The sequence below is a fragment of the Leptodactylus fuscus genome, chromosome 5 (assembly GCF_031893055.1).
Source record: "Leptodactylus fuscus isolate aLepFus1 chromosome 5, aLepFus1.hap2, whole genome shotgun sequence".
Taxonomy (NCBI): Eukaryota; Metazoa; Chordata; class Amphibia; order Anura; family Leptodactylidae; genus Leptodactylus; species Leptodactylus fuscus.
In genome coordinates this window covers 144,344,338-144,361,502 of record NC_134269.1, presented here as the reverse complement: position 1 = coordinate 144,361,502, position 17,165 = coordinate 144,344,338, and the positions used below count along the sequence as shown (strand labels likewise).

At 39.3% G+C, this 17,165-nt stretch overlaps 1 protein-coding gene across 1 annotated transcript in view; it reads left to right on the top strand.

Moving 5' to 3' along the window:
- Positions 1-14,408, top strand: part of LGR5 (leucine rich repeat containing G protein-coupled receptor 5) — a 117,806-nt gene extending 103,398 nt beyond the window's left edge. Inside the window, exons 12-18 of the mRNA XM_075274414.1 lie at positions 965-1,030; positions 1,236-1,307; positions 1,972-2,043; positions 3,922-4,047; positions 10,895-11,040; positions 12,277-12,360; positions 12,519-14,408. Coding sequence (XP_075130515.1) covers positions 965-1,030; positions 1,236-1,307; positions 1,972-2,043; positions 3,922-4,047; positions 10,895-11,040; positions 12,277-12,360; positions 12,519-13,597 — 1,645 coding nt within the window. The 3' untranslated portion in view covers positions 13,598-14,408. The remainder of the gene's footprint in view (positions 1-964; positions 1,031-1,235; positions 1,308-1,971; positions 2,044-3,921; positions 4,048-10,894; positions 11,041-12,276; positions 12,361-12,518) is intronic.
- The last annotated feature ends 2,757 nt before the right edge of the window (positions 14,409-17,165 follow it).

Here is a 17,165-nt window from a genome sequence, read left to right as displayed (position 1 = left end):
TTGGTTTCCAAATGACGCCATTTTAATCAATGGTTGCAATGGTGTCCTCAGTGTGGTTCCCCTATAAGGAAGGTGGAGAGCAGATCCAGTAATTGAACAAGGGGGCTTAGCTAAATCTGTTGGCAATTGAAGGCATCTGTCTTTGTGATCTGGAGTTCTGGCTTAAACTTTAGTTGACCATAAAAATATATGTAGATAATTATTTATCTAAATGATTTCAGTTTGAGCCCTAAAGTTGAAACCCGTGCCGAATCTTCTGGTGAGTCGGCCTAGTTTGCTAAGCTTGACGTTAAGCAAGGAAGACATAATATATTGAAAAAAAATGAAATTAATGGCATTGAAGATATGTTCGGTGCTGAGGAGGATATTGTGTCTTGTATTAGCCAACATAAAATAATAAAACACTAAATCCCAAGATATGTGCTTGAGCTCATCCAATGAAGTAATAAGTACGACTCCAACAATGTGATCACCAAACATGTCCACTATAAAGCAATCCAGATGTGTCTGACATGCGTTTAGTTATATCTGGCTCCTGTCCAGTACTCCATAACTATGATTAATTGTGAATACTGATATTTATTTACGTGCTATAGTAAATTTCTGTGATGCAAGGTAGCATTAGAGCACTTAAGAGGTAATTTCATTTGCTTTGAAGCTGCCGAAAAAGCCCAGAAAGCTCCTATCCATGTGGGAGCTTCATCTGTATGTAATTTCATTGCCTTTCTTGGATGCGCCTGAACTAGATTTCAGTCCTAAACTTCACTGTGGTTCTTCTCAGAACAGTATGGCTGGATAGATATGTGTAATTGACCAGCAGGATTAATGAACATTTCTTCCATTGCTTATCCTATTAGTTAGTGTCCTCCCGCCTGCAATTGTTTTCTATTACCGTACATAGCTCGTTAATCATAGATGTAGCATCACTCTGGAGCTATAACCATCATTTCTTCTTTTTTTACAGAGATTTGTCATATAATCTTATAAAGGATTTGCCCAGCTTCTCAGGGTGTCAGCGACTTCAGAGGATGTGAGTATTTATTACAAGTGCAGGTGTTTTACACTTAATTCTTTCACTCCTACTTAAGCCTTCCAAGCCATATCACTTCAGACATGAAATGCGTAATACCATTAGCCCCATCATGTTTAGGTTAAAGGTGATATGATTGTGCAGAAAGGTTTGTTATGAAATTTCACGCTTCGGCTCTGCACTTATAATTTGTCTTTCATTGTAGAGATTTGCGTCATAATGAAATCTATGAAATTAGATCCAGCACCTTTCAGCAGCTGACTGTCCTGAGATCCTTGTAAGTGCTTTCCAAATCTTTTACTTGTTTGATCCCATTTTATTGAAGGCCTTTAAGCACTATAATTAAATACATCATGTCGCTAACAATTTATTAAAAAGGACACATTCCTCTTAAAAACGGGTAATCTCTTGTGACAATTCATTGGCCATATAACCTATACATTACTGTTCAAGAATAAACAGTGCAGCAGATTTATTAATACTGCCTGAAATTGTCAGAGCTTAGAAGTAGACTAGATAATCTGTCCTCCATCCTCCTTGTCGCACAAGCTGTGTATAAGATGCATAATAAATCTGCAGTAATGCATGTATGCTATTTTATGGCATGAATTTAAGCCAGTGTTCTGGTGCATTTAACTTAATAAATGTACCCCAATATGTATACACATATGTCAGCTTCAGTAGCAATATTGTATATGTTTGATATATAATATATACAATATATTTATACATATATAATCACTATGTGTCTTTCTTTCTTTTTTTTTTAAACTGTTGGGTTTGTTGGTATTTTCTTGCAAGAGTCAGCTAATATGATAGTTAGGATGATGTTTGAACTGTCCACCACGCTTTTCACTGTATATACTTCTGTTTTGTGTTATATGATAGTCGCCATAAAATGCATTGTTGTCATTTTTGCTGTCTTCTATTTGCGTGTACAGGGACTTGGCCTGGAACAAAATATCTTATGTTCACCCTCACTCGTTTTCATCTTTGCCGTCACTTATGAAATTGTAAGTTGTATTTTAATAATACTAATAAAATTGAATTCATTGGCTGTTGTTAAAGGTATCATTTGTGTGTTCATTATGCTCAATTGAAACCTGAAAGTTTAAGCCGTGTTTTGAGCCACAATATACTGTATATTCATATACTATATATATATATATATATATATATATATATATATATATATATATATATTTATTTTTTATTTTGTTTTTTTTTATTTTATTTTTATGTAGATTGTGAGCCCCACATATAGGGCTCACAATTTACATTTTTTCCTATTGGTAGGTCTTTGGAGTGAGTCACAATATATTTTAAGAGAAAAAACATTCAGGAGTATTGATTGACATTTTATAAAAATTATCAAAACTATGAACAATCATTAACAATCATCATTGATACCTTATGATGTCATGTGGACTCTAGTGACAGTGGACCAGGCTGAATCAGTATCAGTAGAAAGGCAACATCCAGCCACAATAAGACTGTTAACAATAATTCTGTTATACAAAAATTTTTAGATGATTCCATAATACAGTAAATACATTAAAGAGGACCTTCATCACCTACCTCCAACTCCTTACATTACTTCAGCAAGTGCCACTCCACTGATTCTGGTACAGTTCAAATTTTTCTAGCCCCTACTGTGCTGGTGGAGGTGGTGAAAGGTACTCCTTAAGGTCTAAATCTGACCGTGCAGTTTCAATCAATCTTATCCAAAAACTAAATTCTACTTCTAATGGACTTCCCATACACATACATGCTCACTTTGGTCAAGTGTGCATGTGTTTTCACTGGCGGCTCACCTCTGACAAAGGCCTATCTCCCTGGAGAACTAAGATGCCTTATCCTTTGTTCCCCTATAATCTTAGAAATTAAATATTGTCTGGGTATTTTATATGCACAAAATCGGCAGGATTAGTACACTTAAAGAGGACCTTTCATGTCCTTCTGCACATGCAGTTTTATATACTGCTAGAAAGCCGACAGTGATTGCGCTGAATTCAGTGCAGTGTCGGATTTTCCATTATGTGCCCCCAACCTGGAGATATCGTTGCCGTTAATTTTGACACTGATCTCTGCCCACCGTTAGAAGGGCATTTCTGACAGTCTAGCTGGGCTGTGAGCAACGCCCTCCATGACAGTACTTGTCCATAGCCCTGTACTATCAGGGGGCATTTCTTACCGCCCAGGAATGACGCTGAGCTGTGAGAAACGCCCTTCTGCGGTGGGCAGAGATCGGTGCCAAAACTAACGGTACCAATATCTCCAGCCCTGGGGCACATATCAGGAAAGCTAACAGTGCACTGAATTCAGCGCACAGTCAGTCGGCTTCCTAGTGGTATATAAAATTGCATGTGCAGGAGGCCATGAAAGATCATCTTTAAGTCTAACATACTTACATATATTACTACTAGAGATGAGCGAGTACTATTCGAAACTCCCGTTTCGAATAGCACGCACCCATAGGAATAAATGGACGCAGCAAAGTCTGCGTGCCGGCTGCTTCCATTCATTCCTATGGGTGCATGCTATTTGAAATGGGAGTTTCGATTAGTACTCGCTCATCTCTAATTACTACCTATCCAACCCTAAAATATTATAATATTCTACAGTATTTGTCTGGAATTATCTAGGTGTGAACTGTGTTCTGGGCATTCCATAAAACATAAGAAATATCTAATAGTTCCGAACTGTAAAACAGTGGCGTTTTCTGTTGCCTTCCTTCTTCAGTCATTTTTTTGTTTTGAGAGCAGGTAGGAGAAGCTTTTACCTTTATGTTAAGAACTTTTAGCCACATACTTATTGCAACCATATCATAGTCCTAACAGATTCCCAACCAAAATAAATAAATAAAACATGAATATTTTCTCTCTTTCTAGGGATCTATCCTCCAACCATTTGACTTCATTTCCAGTTACTGGTCTACATGGTTTGACTCATCTGAAATTGACAGGAAATATTGCTTTGCAAGAACTGATTCCATCAGAACATTTCCCAAAGCTCAGGTGAGCAGGTCATTGTAGTATCTACATACTCAAATACATAAGTTCTATGTTTTATAGGATTGTTTAATATGGCTTATACAGGTAACTTTTTAAATCATACATTTTTAATTTATGTATTATGCTAATTGTAAGGTATAGTGACATATTGTCCAATTACCCGTATATACTCCACAATATACATGGCACTGGTGCAGTATATGACCTATGATAGATTTATGGTCACCCATGCAAGAGATTCATTAAAACTAGTGAAAACTTTCATTTCATGAGAATTGGAAGCTGATTGATAGTTATGGACACCACAAACACTTTTTACTCACATAATCCCAATATGCTGGCATCAAATCAAATAAAAAAAAAACTTACTCTAGTTGGGATTAATAATCTCTCAGCCTATTGGGGAGAAAACAGTTAAAGAAGAGGAGAATAGGACTGTAAGGGCTAGTTCATATGGGGCAAAGTGGTCAGGATTTTGCCACCTCCCATTCAAATCAATGCGAGCCCATCATTTCCTTTTGTTGCCGCTCACGGAAAAAAGAAGCGAGCTGTCCTTTCTTCAGGCGGATTCCACGGCTGATTCAGCTGCAGCGTCCGCCTCGCGACACCACCATTTGGGCCTAATCCGGAGCAGAAAGCTGCAACGGAATGTGTCATGTCCTAAAAGGCATTAAAGGGCTTTTTGTCATAAACGGTCCTAAAAGATTGTAATATACATTGCAACATACATTGTAAATAAAAAGTTATCATGGTGGAAAAGGTTGTGCACTGCAGCACTAGGACAGTGTTTATGGTATTTTGGGACCATCTAGTCCCATAATCTGCCAGTCCGTTATTAACCTTGTCACCTGAATGTTACCTCTTCACTGTTTCTCGATTCTTCTTTTTTCAAGGTATGTCCTATATCCTGTCCTTTCTCATATTTTTCCTTACACACGTCAGATAGTCTATTAAACTGTCATCAGGACCTCACTCCTCATAGTAAATGTGAAAGCCTCGTTGATTTTGTGAAATACATTTCTCTTGTACAATAGAGCAGAGACATGGAGTGCCTGAAACAAATAACTGTAATGTCATGGCATGTTATAGCATGCTTTGTTTTAATACATTTTCTAAGTTTGTAATTTATCGTTCCATTTAAGCACTGGAAATTACAATAAATAGCATAAAGAAAATATGTCTGCCACATTGTGTACTGGAGCAGAGAGGTAGACAATAGTTAGCACGCTAGAACTTCCCATTAATCTCACTAGTGCTGAAGCTTGCCATCATCAACATTCTTGCACTTGGGTAAAACAAAGGCTAATGTGACTGCGAGTACAAGTCCAATTACTCATCACAGGTACTGTTATTTACAGAAAACTACGGGGAAAAGCCAAGGAATGAGGCTTCAATTATGGGGACTATATCATTACCATGTTTTGCCATGTTTTATGGCATTTGTCCTTTATGAAGTACTGCCAGACTCGCTTCATGTTGCCCTAATGAACAGCTGTTGTTTACAGACAGATATATCCTAACACCACATTGGATTAACATTTGACAAATTTTACCACATTAAAGTGCCCTGTGGTACCAGTTACACTTTTAAGGGGGTTCAAATGTTTTAAAAATTTAGTTGTTCAGATAAGTCACTTTGACTTTAAGGGATTCTATCATTAGAATCCTGTTTTAAGCTAAACCCACGTCGGAATAGCCTTAAGAAAGGCTAATCTTTTCCTATCTTTAGATGTTTTCTCTGTGCTGCCGTTCCTTAGATATCCCGGTTTTCATCCATATGCTAATTAGTTTTCTTGCAGCACTGGGGGCGGTCCCCAGAGCTCAAACAGCACTGGGGTGTCCACAGTGCTGCAAGAAAACTATCCAGCGCCACCTTTTTCCTGTTTGCTTCCTCCGCCTCTTCTTCCTTGTCCCATCACGTCTTCTTCAAAAACTGCCAACTGTGCATGTCTGTTGCCAGTGGGCACAGTTGGTCATTTTCTTGTGGCCGAACAGATAAGAAAAGGCAGAGGCGGCGAACAAGAATAAGGCAGTGCTGCGTGAAAACTAATTAGCATATGGAAGAAAACCAGGATATCTAAGAAATGGCGGCACAGAGAAAACATCTAAAGATAGAGGAAGACGTGCGTTTAGCTTAAAAAGGGATTCTAATGATAGAATCCCTTTTAATACTTTTATATAAATTACTAAGAAAAGTGTATATAAGACCCCCATCAATAAAAATTTTTTATTAAAGATAAGCCATTCCATTTTTAAAGGGAGTCTGTCAGCAGGAAAATAAGTATTAGACTCATGACAGTACCTTGTAGGGCGGATTATGCAGTTTCCTAAAATGCCTTTCTTATTCTGCATTACGGCTCCATTTCATGAAAATCCGTGTTTTATTCATATGCAGATTAGCTGAAAAGCGCTTTTCTTATCCTGCTGAGGCTTTAGTTGCTGCTCTAGATAACCGCCAAGGTACTGTCATTAGTCTTATCTTGCCTTAGTCATATACTGATTTTCCTGCTGACAGACTTCCTTTAAGTTATTTAGCCCCTTAAAACTACAAACAGTGATGTGGACTTGCAGAGAATTCCCATTTTGTAGCCCCCTAGAATGGCATTGAAAGCTGGACGCAGCAGCAATAATGTGACACAGGCTAAAAAAAACTGGATTGGAATGTGGATACGACCCCAAAGTATAATAAGCAGAGGCCCAGGGTAGGTGAGTAAATATAACAAACACTAGATGACCCACGTGACTGCAGCTTTAGGCCCTGGGCTGCCACATCTTTGGCCCTTATTATAATCTGGTCCTGCCTGTAAAGAAAGCTTCTAAAAGATGTATTGTAAGAGATTTGGACAGAGGTGTGACCTTAAAGCAAGTCTGTCACCAAAACCAGCATATCAACCAAGCCCCGCAGATAGGTTTGGCTTATCTAAATCAAATGCTGTTTAACCCTTGCCACTCAGTGTCTTTGTTGCCGAGATTTTGACACTTTTGTCAATATGCAGCTGAGCTCTTTGGAGCAATGAGGGACTTTTCAATTACCACTTTGGGGTCAACACCCTCATTGCTCCAAAGAACTCATTTGCATACAGACAACGGCAATCTCTGTGCAATAGAGGCCCTGATTCACTAGAGGAATAACAACATTTGATTCAGGTGACCCTAACCTACCTATTTGTGGGGCTGGGTTGACATACTGGGTTTTGGTGACTTTAATGAAGTTTTATGGGCACCGATTTTCATCAATAAACTCACATAAAATTCAAGAGAAATTTATATGTAGAATATGTGACTCTGCAGAGATAAAATGGTAATTGTGGACAGTGGTGAGAGGGTTAATAAATAAGAATGCTATTCTGAAAGATTGCGGCATAGTTCCATCTGGAGAAGATCAATCAACTTCAGATCAATACTTAGGCCAATGCTTAGGATTGATCCTTTTTAATTTTATTGTTGCACAGTAGTTTTTTAATGTACCTAACGTGCGAGGGTGCAATATAAAACATTTTCCAAGTACCATTGCATTGAATGCGTGCACTATGCAGTATGGTTAGGCTGACATTTACTGATCTTTTTTTTACACAAGAGTTATTTAATGTACGTCAAGTATGAGGGTGCAATAAAACCCATTTTCCAAGTACTATTACATTGAATGTATTGGCTTTTGATCTTCCTCTCTATATAAACGAGGAACATCAGAGAGCTCCTCCATAAACACACTGTGACTATAACATCACTGTAATAATACACTTAACTGAGAAAGCAACGTGCTGTTACTCACTCTCTCTATTAAAGACAACTTCTGTTCAAGTTGGCCATGAAGTTCCACCAATTTACCTCTATAAATAACGTGAGCCTAGATAGCCTAACAATATACAAAGAAGGAGCGCTTGTAAAAGCAGAATAATTGTTTCCTGTGTTCATTCGTTACAATTATGTGATGCCCCATAATTCAGATTGGGAAAGCAAGGCTTGTGACACATTCATTCTGTGCCTTTGTACATTTAAATAAATAACAGGACATTAAATCATCCGCTTGCTGAAAACATGCACAAGATAGCTGAGATTTATAAGAGCGTTGGGCTGTAATTGCAGGAGTCCTTAAAAGAAAAGATTACATAAAATAACTGCAATTAAGTAGGGCAAATAAAAGTCACATAGCTATGGAAGAATCAAAGAGGTGGAACCAAATAATATGTTGTGAAGACACATACAGTCTATGCCGGGTGATAGAAAGCTGAATACATTCCGCACATTTATTTGCAACTGTCTGTGGCGAAATAATTCAGCACTGAGAAGGAAAACCATATATATCACCGCGCTCTGAACTCCTATATCCAGTGCTGTATCATATGAGTGCAGTACTCTAGAAGACGCTCTTACTGCCAATACTTGGAGATCACAGCAAGTATACAGCACAAAGGAACAAGCAGTCTTCCAAAAATTACAGACACATTGTTGATATAGCGATATATAGGAATTAACCTCGACAAAACATTTTACACTGAAACCAAGTCCTATATGTTATCCTACATTATTAACTATTTCAAGAAGTAGCAGGTGCTGCCTTCAATTCAGTTGGATCATTGGGTTAGAAATCTCCTGAGTGTGTACCCTATAGACATCTAAGGGTCTATAGGGTACACACTACCAAATGCACTGGCAAGTGGTGTGCAGTGAAAGCACATGGACCCCATAGATTATAATGGGGTCCGTGTGCTTTCCGAGAGATCTCCGCACTAGTTATGCAGACAGAAAAGTAGATTGTGAAGTACTTTTCTGTTCGCATGTTCCGTACAGAGGTTGCGCGGAAAGCACACAGACCCCATTATAGTCTATGAGGTCCGTGTGCTTACACTGCACACCACTTGCCAGTACATTCGGTAGTCCGTTCGGAAGGGGTCCTCATGCGGACTCCCCAAACGGATTACCAAGCACACATGTGAACCAACCCTCAGATGGAAAACATTAGATAACAACCATCATAAAATGGACTATGTAAACTGTGACCATCACAACTACTGGAGACTTAACTATCCAGTCTAAGCCCCTTTGCAGATGATCGTATGTCTGGTCAATGTGCTATCTCGGTTTTTCCTGGACAGCACACTGACCCATTCATTTCTATCTTTCCATACACATGACCATGAATTACACAGTCATGTGTGCAGGCCAACAGTCAGGGCCGCAAAATATGGAACAGGTCCTTTCCTGTCCGATTTTGCGGCCCTGTGCCGTTCATTTATGGCCACTAGTTAGCACACAGCTTTAGGAGGAAATAATTATTCAACTGATTATTGGTCCTAAAAATTAAAAATTAATCAAAAGTAGTACAAAACATATTTTTAGGATATTAGTTGTGTGTTATAATAGATTCCTGCACATTTTTTTCAAATCAAAGACTTTCCTCCCCGCAGTGGTTAGGCTGTACAATCAACACTGAGCTAAACGTAGATCACTCCATACAGAGACCTGAAAGATCCTTAAAGGAGTTGTCCCATCACAAGGATCCTATCTATACTGCTTGTTAATGTGGATGTAAGACTTTTCCTAAATACATTGCTTCAGCAAAACTGCTTTGTTTGTCCACTATCTTACTTTATTCAATTCATTGTGGACACAGCCCTTGACTTATCTGCTCAAAAGTCAAGTGATGTATCTGCTGCTCTCAGGGGGGGGGAGGGAGGAGGGTCTAAGTGTATGGGAGCGAGCCTGTGTATCTAGCTATTCCTGTGTCTATACAATGTGACCTAGCTTCCTGTTAGCAGATAGGGGAGAGCAGCTGCTTTCATTTCTTCTGTTCTCCCAGTTATCAGGCTAGCTAATTCAATTGTGTTCATTATGGCAGAGACAGGCAGTCTCTGTATGTAACACAGAATGGAGTTGCTGCTGCCTGTACTTCATAGTCCAATATGGGTGGTCGGAGCTATACACAAATTTGGGGGTGGAGCTAAACGGCAGGTTGCATGTGAAACCCCGCCCACCAAATGATGCAAGAAACCAGGAAGAAAGAAGATTTTACAGCAGTAAAGACTGATGAGTATGTGAGGTGGGAATACCCCTTTAAGTTTTGATATTCCTCCTACCATCTATATCTTCTTAGCTGTACCTACTGTCACTGTAATGCCTCTACCATTGAGCCTTTTGTACTCATGGAGCTTTTTTCCCCATGGTAGGACTGTTAAAGGATTATCCTATTTTATAAAATGTCTTCATGCACATTTCAATAGTATGCCTGACCTAGATATGGGAAATGTGGCATTTGTAGTGGAAGAGAATCCTGTAACTCAATATTAAAAGTACTGAAACTTTGCTGCACATATAACCAAGGATGCATGTATAAAATAAGAATTTGGGAATAAGAATGTGATTTCTAAGATATTATCTATATTATTCAGTATCACTATATTACCACAGTGTTTAGGATGAGAGGAACAATGAAAATGTATCACTGTCATCAATTCTATTTGACTTTTACATTCTTTAGGACAGGCCCTCAATTTGTGAGGGTCCGACACCTGAGACACCCACAGATCACTTTTACCATAAGCCATGCTGCTCACTCGCCGTACAAACTGTAGCAGTGATTGTAGGTTCTGCAGTGCTGGTCCACAATAGGACAGTGCTGCATTATCTACACTCTCCTCTACAGTTTGTATGTCAAGTGATCTACGGGGGTCCTGAAAATCGGACCCCCGAAGACCAAATATTGATGACCATTAATGTTAGAAACCAGATAGCCCCTTAAATTGTCTACAAATTTAAATATGGTTATGCTTGTGAGAAAATCCCATAACACTATAAATTACTAGGATTGGGAACCAAACTAACTTAACCATTTTTCTTATGATACTGGCAGGGTTATGGAAATGCCATATGCCTATCAATGTTGCGCCTTTGCAGTCTGTGAAAGTGTCTTCAAACAGTCAAGTCAATGGAACAAAGATGACAATAGCAGTGCTGATGAGTTTCCTCGAAAGGATGTGGGAATGCTACATCTGCAAGGTAAGACATATTTTGTTCTACTTATCACAACATGGATATTGTACGGACAGTACAGAGATCTTTCCTATGATCTCTTTATACTGAGATCTGTAGCTGTGACAAGGACGTATCCTCTACATCAGGGGTGCCCAATACGTCGATCGCGATCTACCGGTCGATCGCAATGGACGTATGGGTCGATCGCGGGATGCAGCCAGGCATCCCCGGTGTCTGCTTCTTCACAGCGCAGGCTGAGAGTTCTCTCTGGACACTGGCAGGCTGGGGCTGCGGCATCCCCGCCTGCCAGTGTCCGGAGATGACTCTCAGCCTGTGCTGTGAACAAGCACTTGCAGGCTGCTCTTAGGGAAGGAAGGGGCCGGGGTGCTGCTTCTTCACAGCACAGGCTGAGAGTCATCTACGGACACTGGCAGGCGGGGCTGCCGCAGCCCCAGCCTGCCAGTGTCCAGAGATAACTCTCAGCCTGCGCTGTGAAGAAGCAGACAGTGGGGATGCCTGGGCGGCCACCTCTCACGATCCGCCCGGCCACTCCCACATACCCAGCCAACCCCACAGGCCCGCCCCACCCACATGCCCGCTCTGGCCCCGCCCACGAGAAGTGGGTAGTCGATCTTAGGGCTTGGCCATTTAGAGAAGTAGCTCACATGCTGAGAAAGTGTGAGCACCCCTGCTCTACATCTAAAGGAAAAAAGGTTTCACCATACTGATAAGACGGGGCTTCTTTACAGTAAGGGCGGTGAGAGGATGGAAATCACAGCCACATGATGTGGTGATAACTTATATGAGTTCAAGATGGGTCTAAATGCAATTCTTAAAAGTAACAATATAAATAGTTATAGGAGTTAGTCATTTTTGGGATAGGATGCTGATGCAGGGACTTTTGCCATAGTCGAAGTTAGGAAGGATTTTTTTCTCTGATGGGGCAATTGCGCCCACCTCATGCAGTTTTCTTTTACTTCTCCTGGATCAACTTGGTAGGTTTATTGGTTGTTTTTGATTGACTTGTGTCTTTATGCAAATGCTGTTGCAGTGGGAAGCATCGTAGCCACTGCACAAGACAGCAGGACTGAAAATGCAGGATTGTCCCAAGGGGGCCCCGCAACCATAGGGCCCGGTGCAAGTGCAATTTTGGCCCTATCGGTAAAGTTAGACACATTGTAGGAATACTGGTTGATGGAAATATTGTATATATTGTCATGGAAGCTTCACTATACTAATACAAATTTACTTACTCCTCAGATGATCGAGACTTTGATGATTTCCTTCTTGATTTTGAAGAGGATGTAAAAGCCCTTCACTCCGTGCAGTGCACGCCGGCTCCAGGTATAATAAAATATGTGCTGTTATTTATAACTTAGATACTTGTTAGACAATACATACTTATATTTGACTTTATCTATTACCAGTTTGTAGTCATTGATGCATGTACTGTATGCCAGTTTGTATATGAAGTAATATTAGGACATGTTTTATTACTACAGGACCATTCAAACCTTGTGACCACCTGTTTGGAAGTTGGCTGATCCGAATCGGAGTGTGGCTGATCGTTCTCCTAGCCTTCATTTGCAATGCTTTGGTGATTGCTACAGTCTTTAGACATCTATCTTATATTCCATCCATAAAGCTTCTAATTGGCCTCATAGCCATTATGAACACATTGATGGGCCTTTCCAGTGGGGTCCTGGCGACTGTTGATGCTTTGACCTTTGGAAAATTTGCTCAGTATGGGGCTTGGTGGGAAAACGGAATTGGTTGTCAGATAACAGGATTTCTGTCGGTGTTTGCAGCAGAAGCCTCCATCTTCCTCCTCACGGTAGCTGCCCTTGAGCGAGGACTTTCTGCAAAATGTTCAAATAAGTTTGAATCCAAAACCTCATTTATAAGTGTCAAGTTGTCCATTTGCTTTTGCTTTATACTGTCCTTGGTGATTGCAGTATCACCTCTGTTGAGTGGCAATACGTATGGGACATCACCGTTATGTTTCCCGCTCCTCTTTGGTGATCCTTCCTCGATAGGCTTCATGGTTGCTTTAGTCCTATTGAACTCCGTATGCTTCCTTGTCATGACTGTTGCCTATACCAAATTGTACTGCACATTAGAGAAAGGGGAATTGGAAAATGTGTGGGACTGCTCAATGGTAAAGCATATAGCTTTGCTCCTCTTCACTAACTGTATTCTCTACTGTCCGGTGGCTTTCCTATCCTTCTCTTCGCTGTTAAATCTTACATTTATTAGTCCAGAAGTAATTAAGTCAATCCTTCTCCTTATTATCCCATTGCCTGCATGCTTAAATCCTCTGTTGTACATTCTCTTTAACCCACATTTCAAGGAAGATATTAGCGGTTTAAAGAGCACAGATATGCTATGGAGCAGATCTCGACAAACTAGCCTGTCCTCTGTTAATTCAGAAGATGCTGAAAAACAATCTTGTGATTCTACACAAGCCTTGGTGACCTTTGCGAGCTCTAGCATTTCATACGAGTACCCTCCCAGTCCTTCCTCATACCAAATGACTGAAAACTGTACGTTATCATCTGCAACATACGTGTCCTGTCACTGACCACATGACCACGCTGACGGTACTGGTTCATGTACTCCTTAAGGCACAAGTCTTTCCTTATTCACTATTATTGGGAGAATAGTATCAGTTTGTCTTTGCTGCATCCATATGAAACCAATCAGCTATGCTATTTCTCTTGGATATTGTCTGAAAGATAAACCTCAGGATTTATCATTAATCTTTTACAGGGTTATCTTGCCTTTCCATCACATCATTTCCTCTAATTAAACCAAAAACTGAATGTCCAGAACTTTGTCAATATACTCGCAGCTGCCAAGACTTCAGTTTTCATAATATATAAAACCTGCTGCAGAGCCGCCTGTAGAAAGGGATCAGCTTGACTTCAATGTACTACATGCAGAGCTTACAATCAAATACAATATCGCTGGATCCAAAACTCAATATGTTCAAACACAATCCTTAGATGCCACACATTTCCCCATATGTGATGGTTTTGCTTTACAGATCATGAATCTCTCTTTTGTGGAATTGATTCTAGAAGTAAGGACTTTTAATATGTGCAAGTGCCCTAATGGGTAGAATGATAGAAGAAGGACATGAATGATAGTTGTCTTTAATCCAGATTGTCTAACTCATCACGCTTCCATGCTATTGAAAAGCTTCTAGCCAGCACGTAACACAATGACTCTGAGGGGTTGTTTGGAACTAGGAAACAAAATGTCAGTTTTTACACAAATATCGGCAAACATGTCCGTGGTCTGGTTTTGCAGCTCAGTGCCATTCAAATAGTGGAGCTGAGTTGCAATACCAGACATAGCCCATGGTCAAGAGCGACACTGTTTCGAAAAGAAAAACAAACCCTCTTATCAGTCTAAGGACAGGTTCACACCTGCGCCTGCTCTGATCCACTTTTGGGTTTCTGTCTTCTGTCAAGAGAAACTGGACAGGAGACAGAAACCTGGCAGTCAGTTTTCAAACCCATTGTGACCACCTGTGAGCGTCTTGTGCCTCTCTGCGGCGAAACTGTATTTTTTTAACCGGACACAAAGTGTCCGGTTAAAAAAAAAAAAAACGGTTTTGCCATGGAGAGGCAGAAGATGCACACGGGCGGTCACTTTGCAAACCCATTCAAGTGAATGGGTTTTAAAACTGACCGCCGGGTTTCCGTTTCCGGCCCAGTTTCTCAAAGCAGAAGATTGAAACCCGAAATCGGAGATCGGGCGTAGGTGTGAAGCTGTCCTAATACATCCATACAAAGCAGCTTTAAGAATACTAACCCATTTGCAGCTAATTGCTGAAGCCTCAGGACAATGCCATATGGGCTTCAAAAGCAACATTGCACAAAGGTAAAGAACAACGAACTTACATACATACAATTAATGCACTTACCGTGCCAAGTGGTAACATCTATAGATTAAGTTATAGTCATTTATTCATTCATTTTCTGTATTCTAGATTATATTAAATTTAGATCGAAACATATGCTATGCTCATACACAAAAGTAAAAATCTCCATCCGCTATTCTGCAGTTTAGCAGATAAACCCAAATAGAATTGAAAATACCCTTTAAATGCCACCTGCTTTGGATAAGTGCAATGAAGTATAAGTTTATAATAAAAAACAACTTCTCCTAAATGAATAGTAAAGGTGTATATTCTATATATCTTATTAAAGAAATGTGTTATCCTCTCCATTTAGCAAGTTCAGTTACTTTTTGAATTGAAGTCTATGGAGAGGGAAGGGGGAGGAGGCTGCGGGAAATAACACACAAATGACACAGCTGCTAACCTCTGCTACACTCGGACTGATAGAACTGTTTTGACATTGATATCTTTCAAGATTAGACTCTATCACTGCACTATGGTAATGAGGCAATAAATCATTTACCAGTCTCTTCCTCCTTCTCCCCTCTCCATAGATTTCTGTGTGTGAGTTTAGTATACAGGGATTCTAAACAGATAAACCGTCTGAGTGAAGATAACGATTAGAGAATACTTATATGTAATATGTCTTTAGTAAGATATAATCTAAAAAAAAATTTGTTCTATTTCCCTTTACTATTCATTTATGAGAAGCGGTTTTGGACATACACTTTACACTATTATTGTCTGGCTCATATTGTAATAAGCACATAAAGAGCCAAGCATGTAGCAGAATTAGAATCATAAAGTTACACTCCATTTTGTCAGTGAGTGCCACTTACTAAACGTATTGTTAGCTGTGGAAAGTTCTAGTTAATCCCAACCTTTGCCCGAGCCATTGCTGGGCTCTTATTAACTCTTCTATCACAGGAATCGGGAATGTCACGTATTATTTTACTTTTCACTGAGGGTCCACACATTTTCATATCACTGTGCAGGGGACTTAAAGTGCCCTTGATATCAAAATAAATGTCATTTTAGCAGTATTTTTGTATAACTGTCATCATGTGAAGGAATATATAGAACTAAAACCCCATTAAACTTCATTTAGATGGGTGTACTGTACCTATATTCTACATGTAACACTTACCTGCACTATAGGGAATCTTATATGGTAGAATCACAAAAGGAATTACATCTGGAATATGGACTGATGAACACTAGGCTATATAAGTATAATAAATAAATAAATAAATAAATAAATAAATAAATAAATAAATAATAGGATGTCCATCTGAATGAACCATTTGGTGATTTTATATACCAACATTTTTGAGCACTTAAAGGAAGCTGTTACAAGATATGTGTTAGATGCTACATCTTCCTATCAATCTGACTGTAATGTTCTGTTATTGCACATGAAACATAATCTTTACTACCTATTGCTGCAAATGACTATTATCTGACATTACCTGGCTTGCCATGCCTTATATTCACTCCAGGACAGTGATAAATCCTGATCATGGAGATTCGGAGCAGCACCCCTCTCAATAGGTTGATCTTCAGTGGCCCAGAACTGGACAATCCCTCTAAATAAATTATATTCCTGTAAAAAAAATTTGTTAAACAAGAGCAGCCATCTCCTCGCACCAACACTCAATACAAGGTTTTAGCTAAATTGGGCAGATAGGTTTTTCCGCTCACAAAACTTGGAAACTTATCACTACTCTGAATGTGATCATAGGTTACAGATGTTACAATACAACTTTTTATGGCCGGGATTTAGATATTGCTAAATATAGGGTTCGGCTAGTTTTCGAAATGAAAAACAGAACAGACATATAATCTGAAGGTGGCACCGACCCCAACATCTAGCCCATACTAAATTCTAAATTCCTGTTAATCCATTATGGGAATCTTACGGTACTTTATATAATGGGGTTGGACGTGAATGATAGACTGGGGTGATGATGTTTGTGTTACATCATATATAATAGGTCTACAATCATATGTTTAGGAAATGGGGAAACATTTATGGGCAGAATATTGTATAAAATACATATACGTGAAGCTAAAGACTCTCCTATAAATAGACACAAGGTTTTATTTTTATAAGCATGTTTGGAATATTGTGATTAGATATTGTGTAACTTTGAAATGAGAAATACTTAATTTTTATGAGATTTGTAAATATAGAACTGTATTTATTACTTTGGCAAAGATACAATAACATCAAATGGTATAA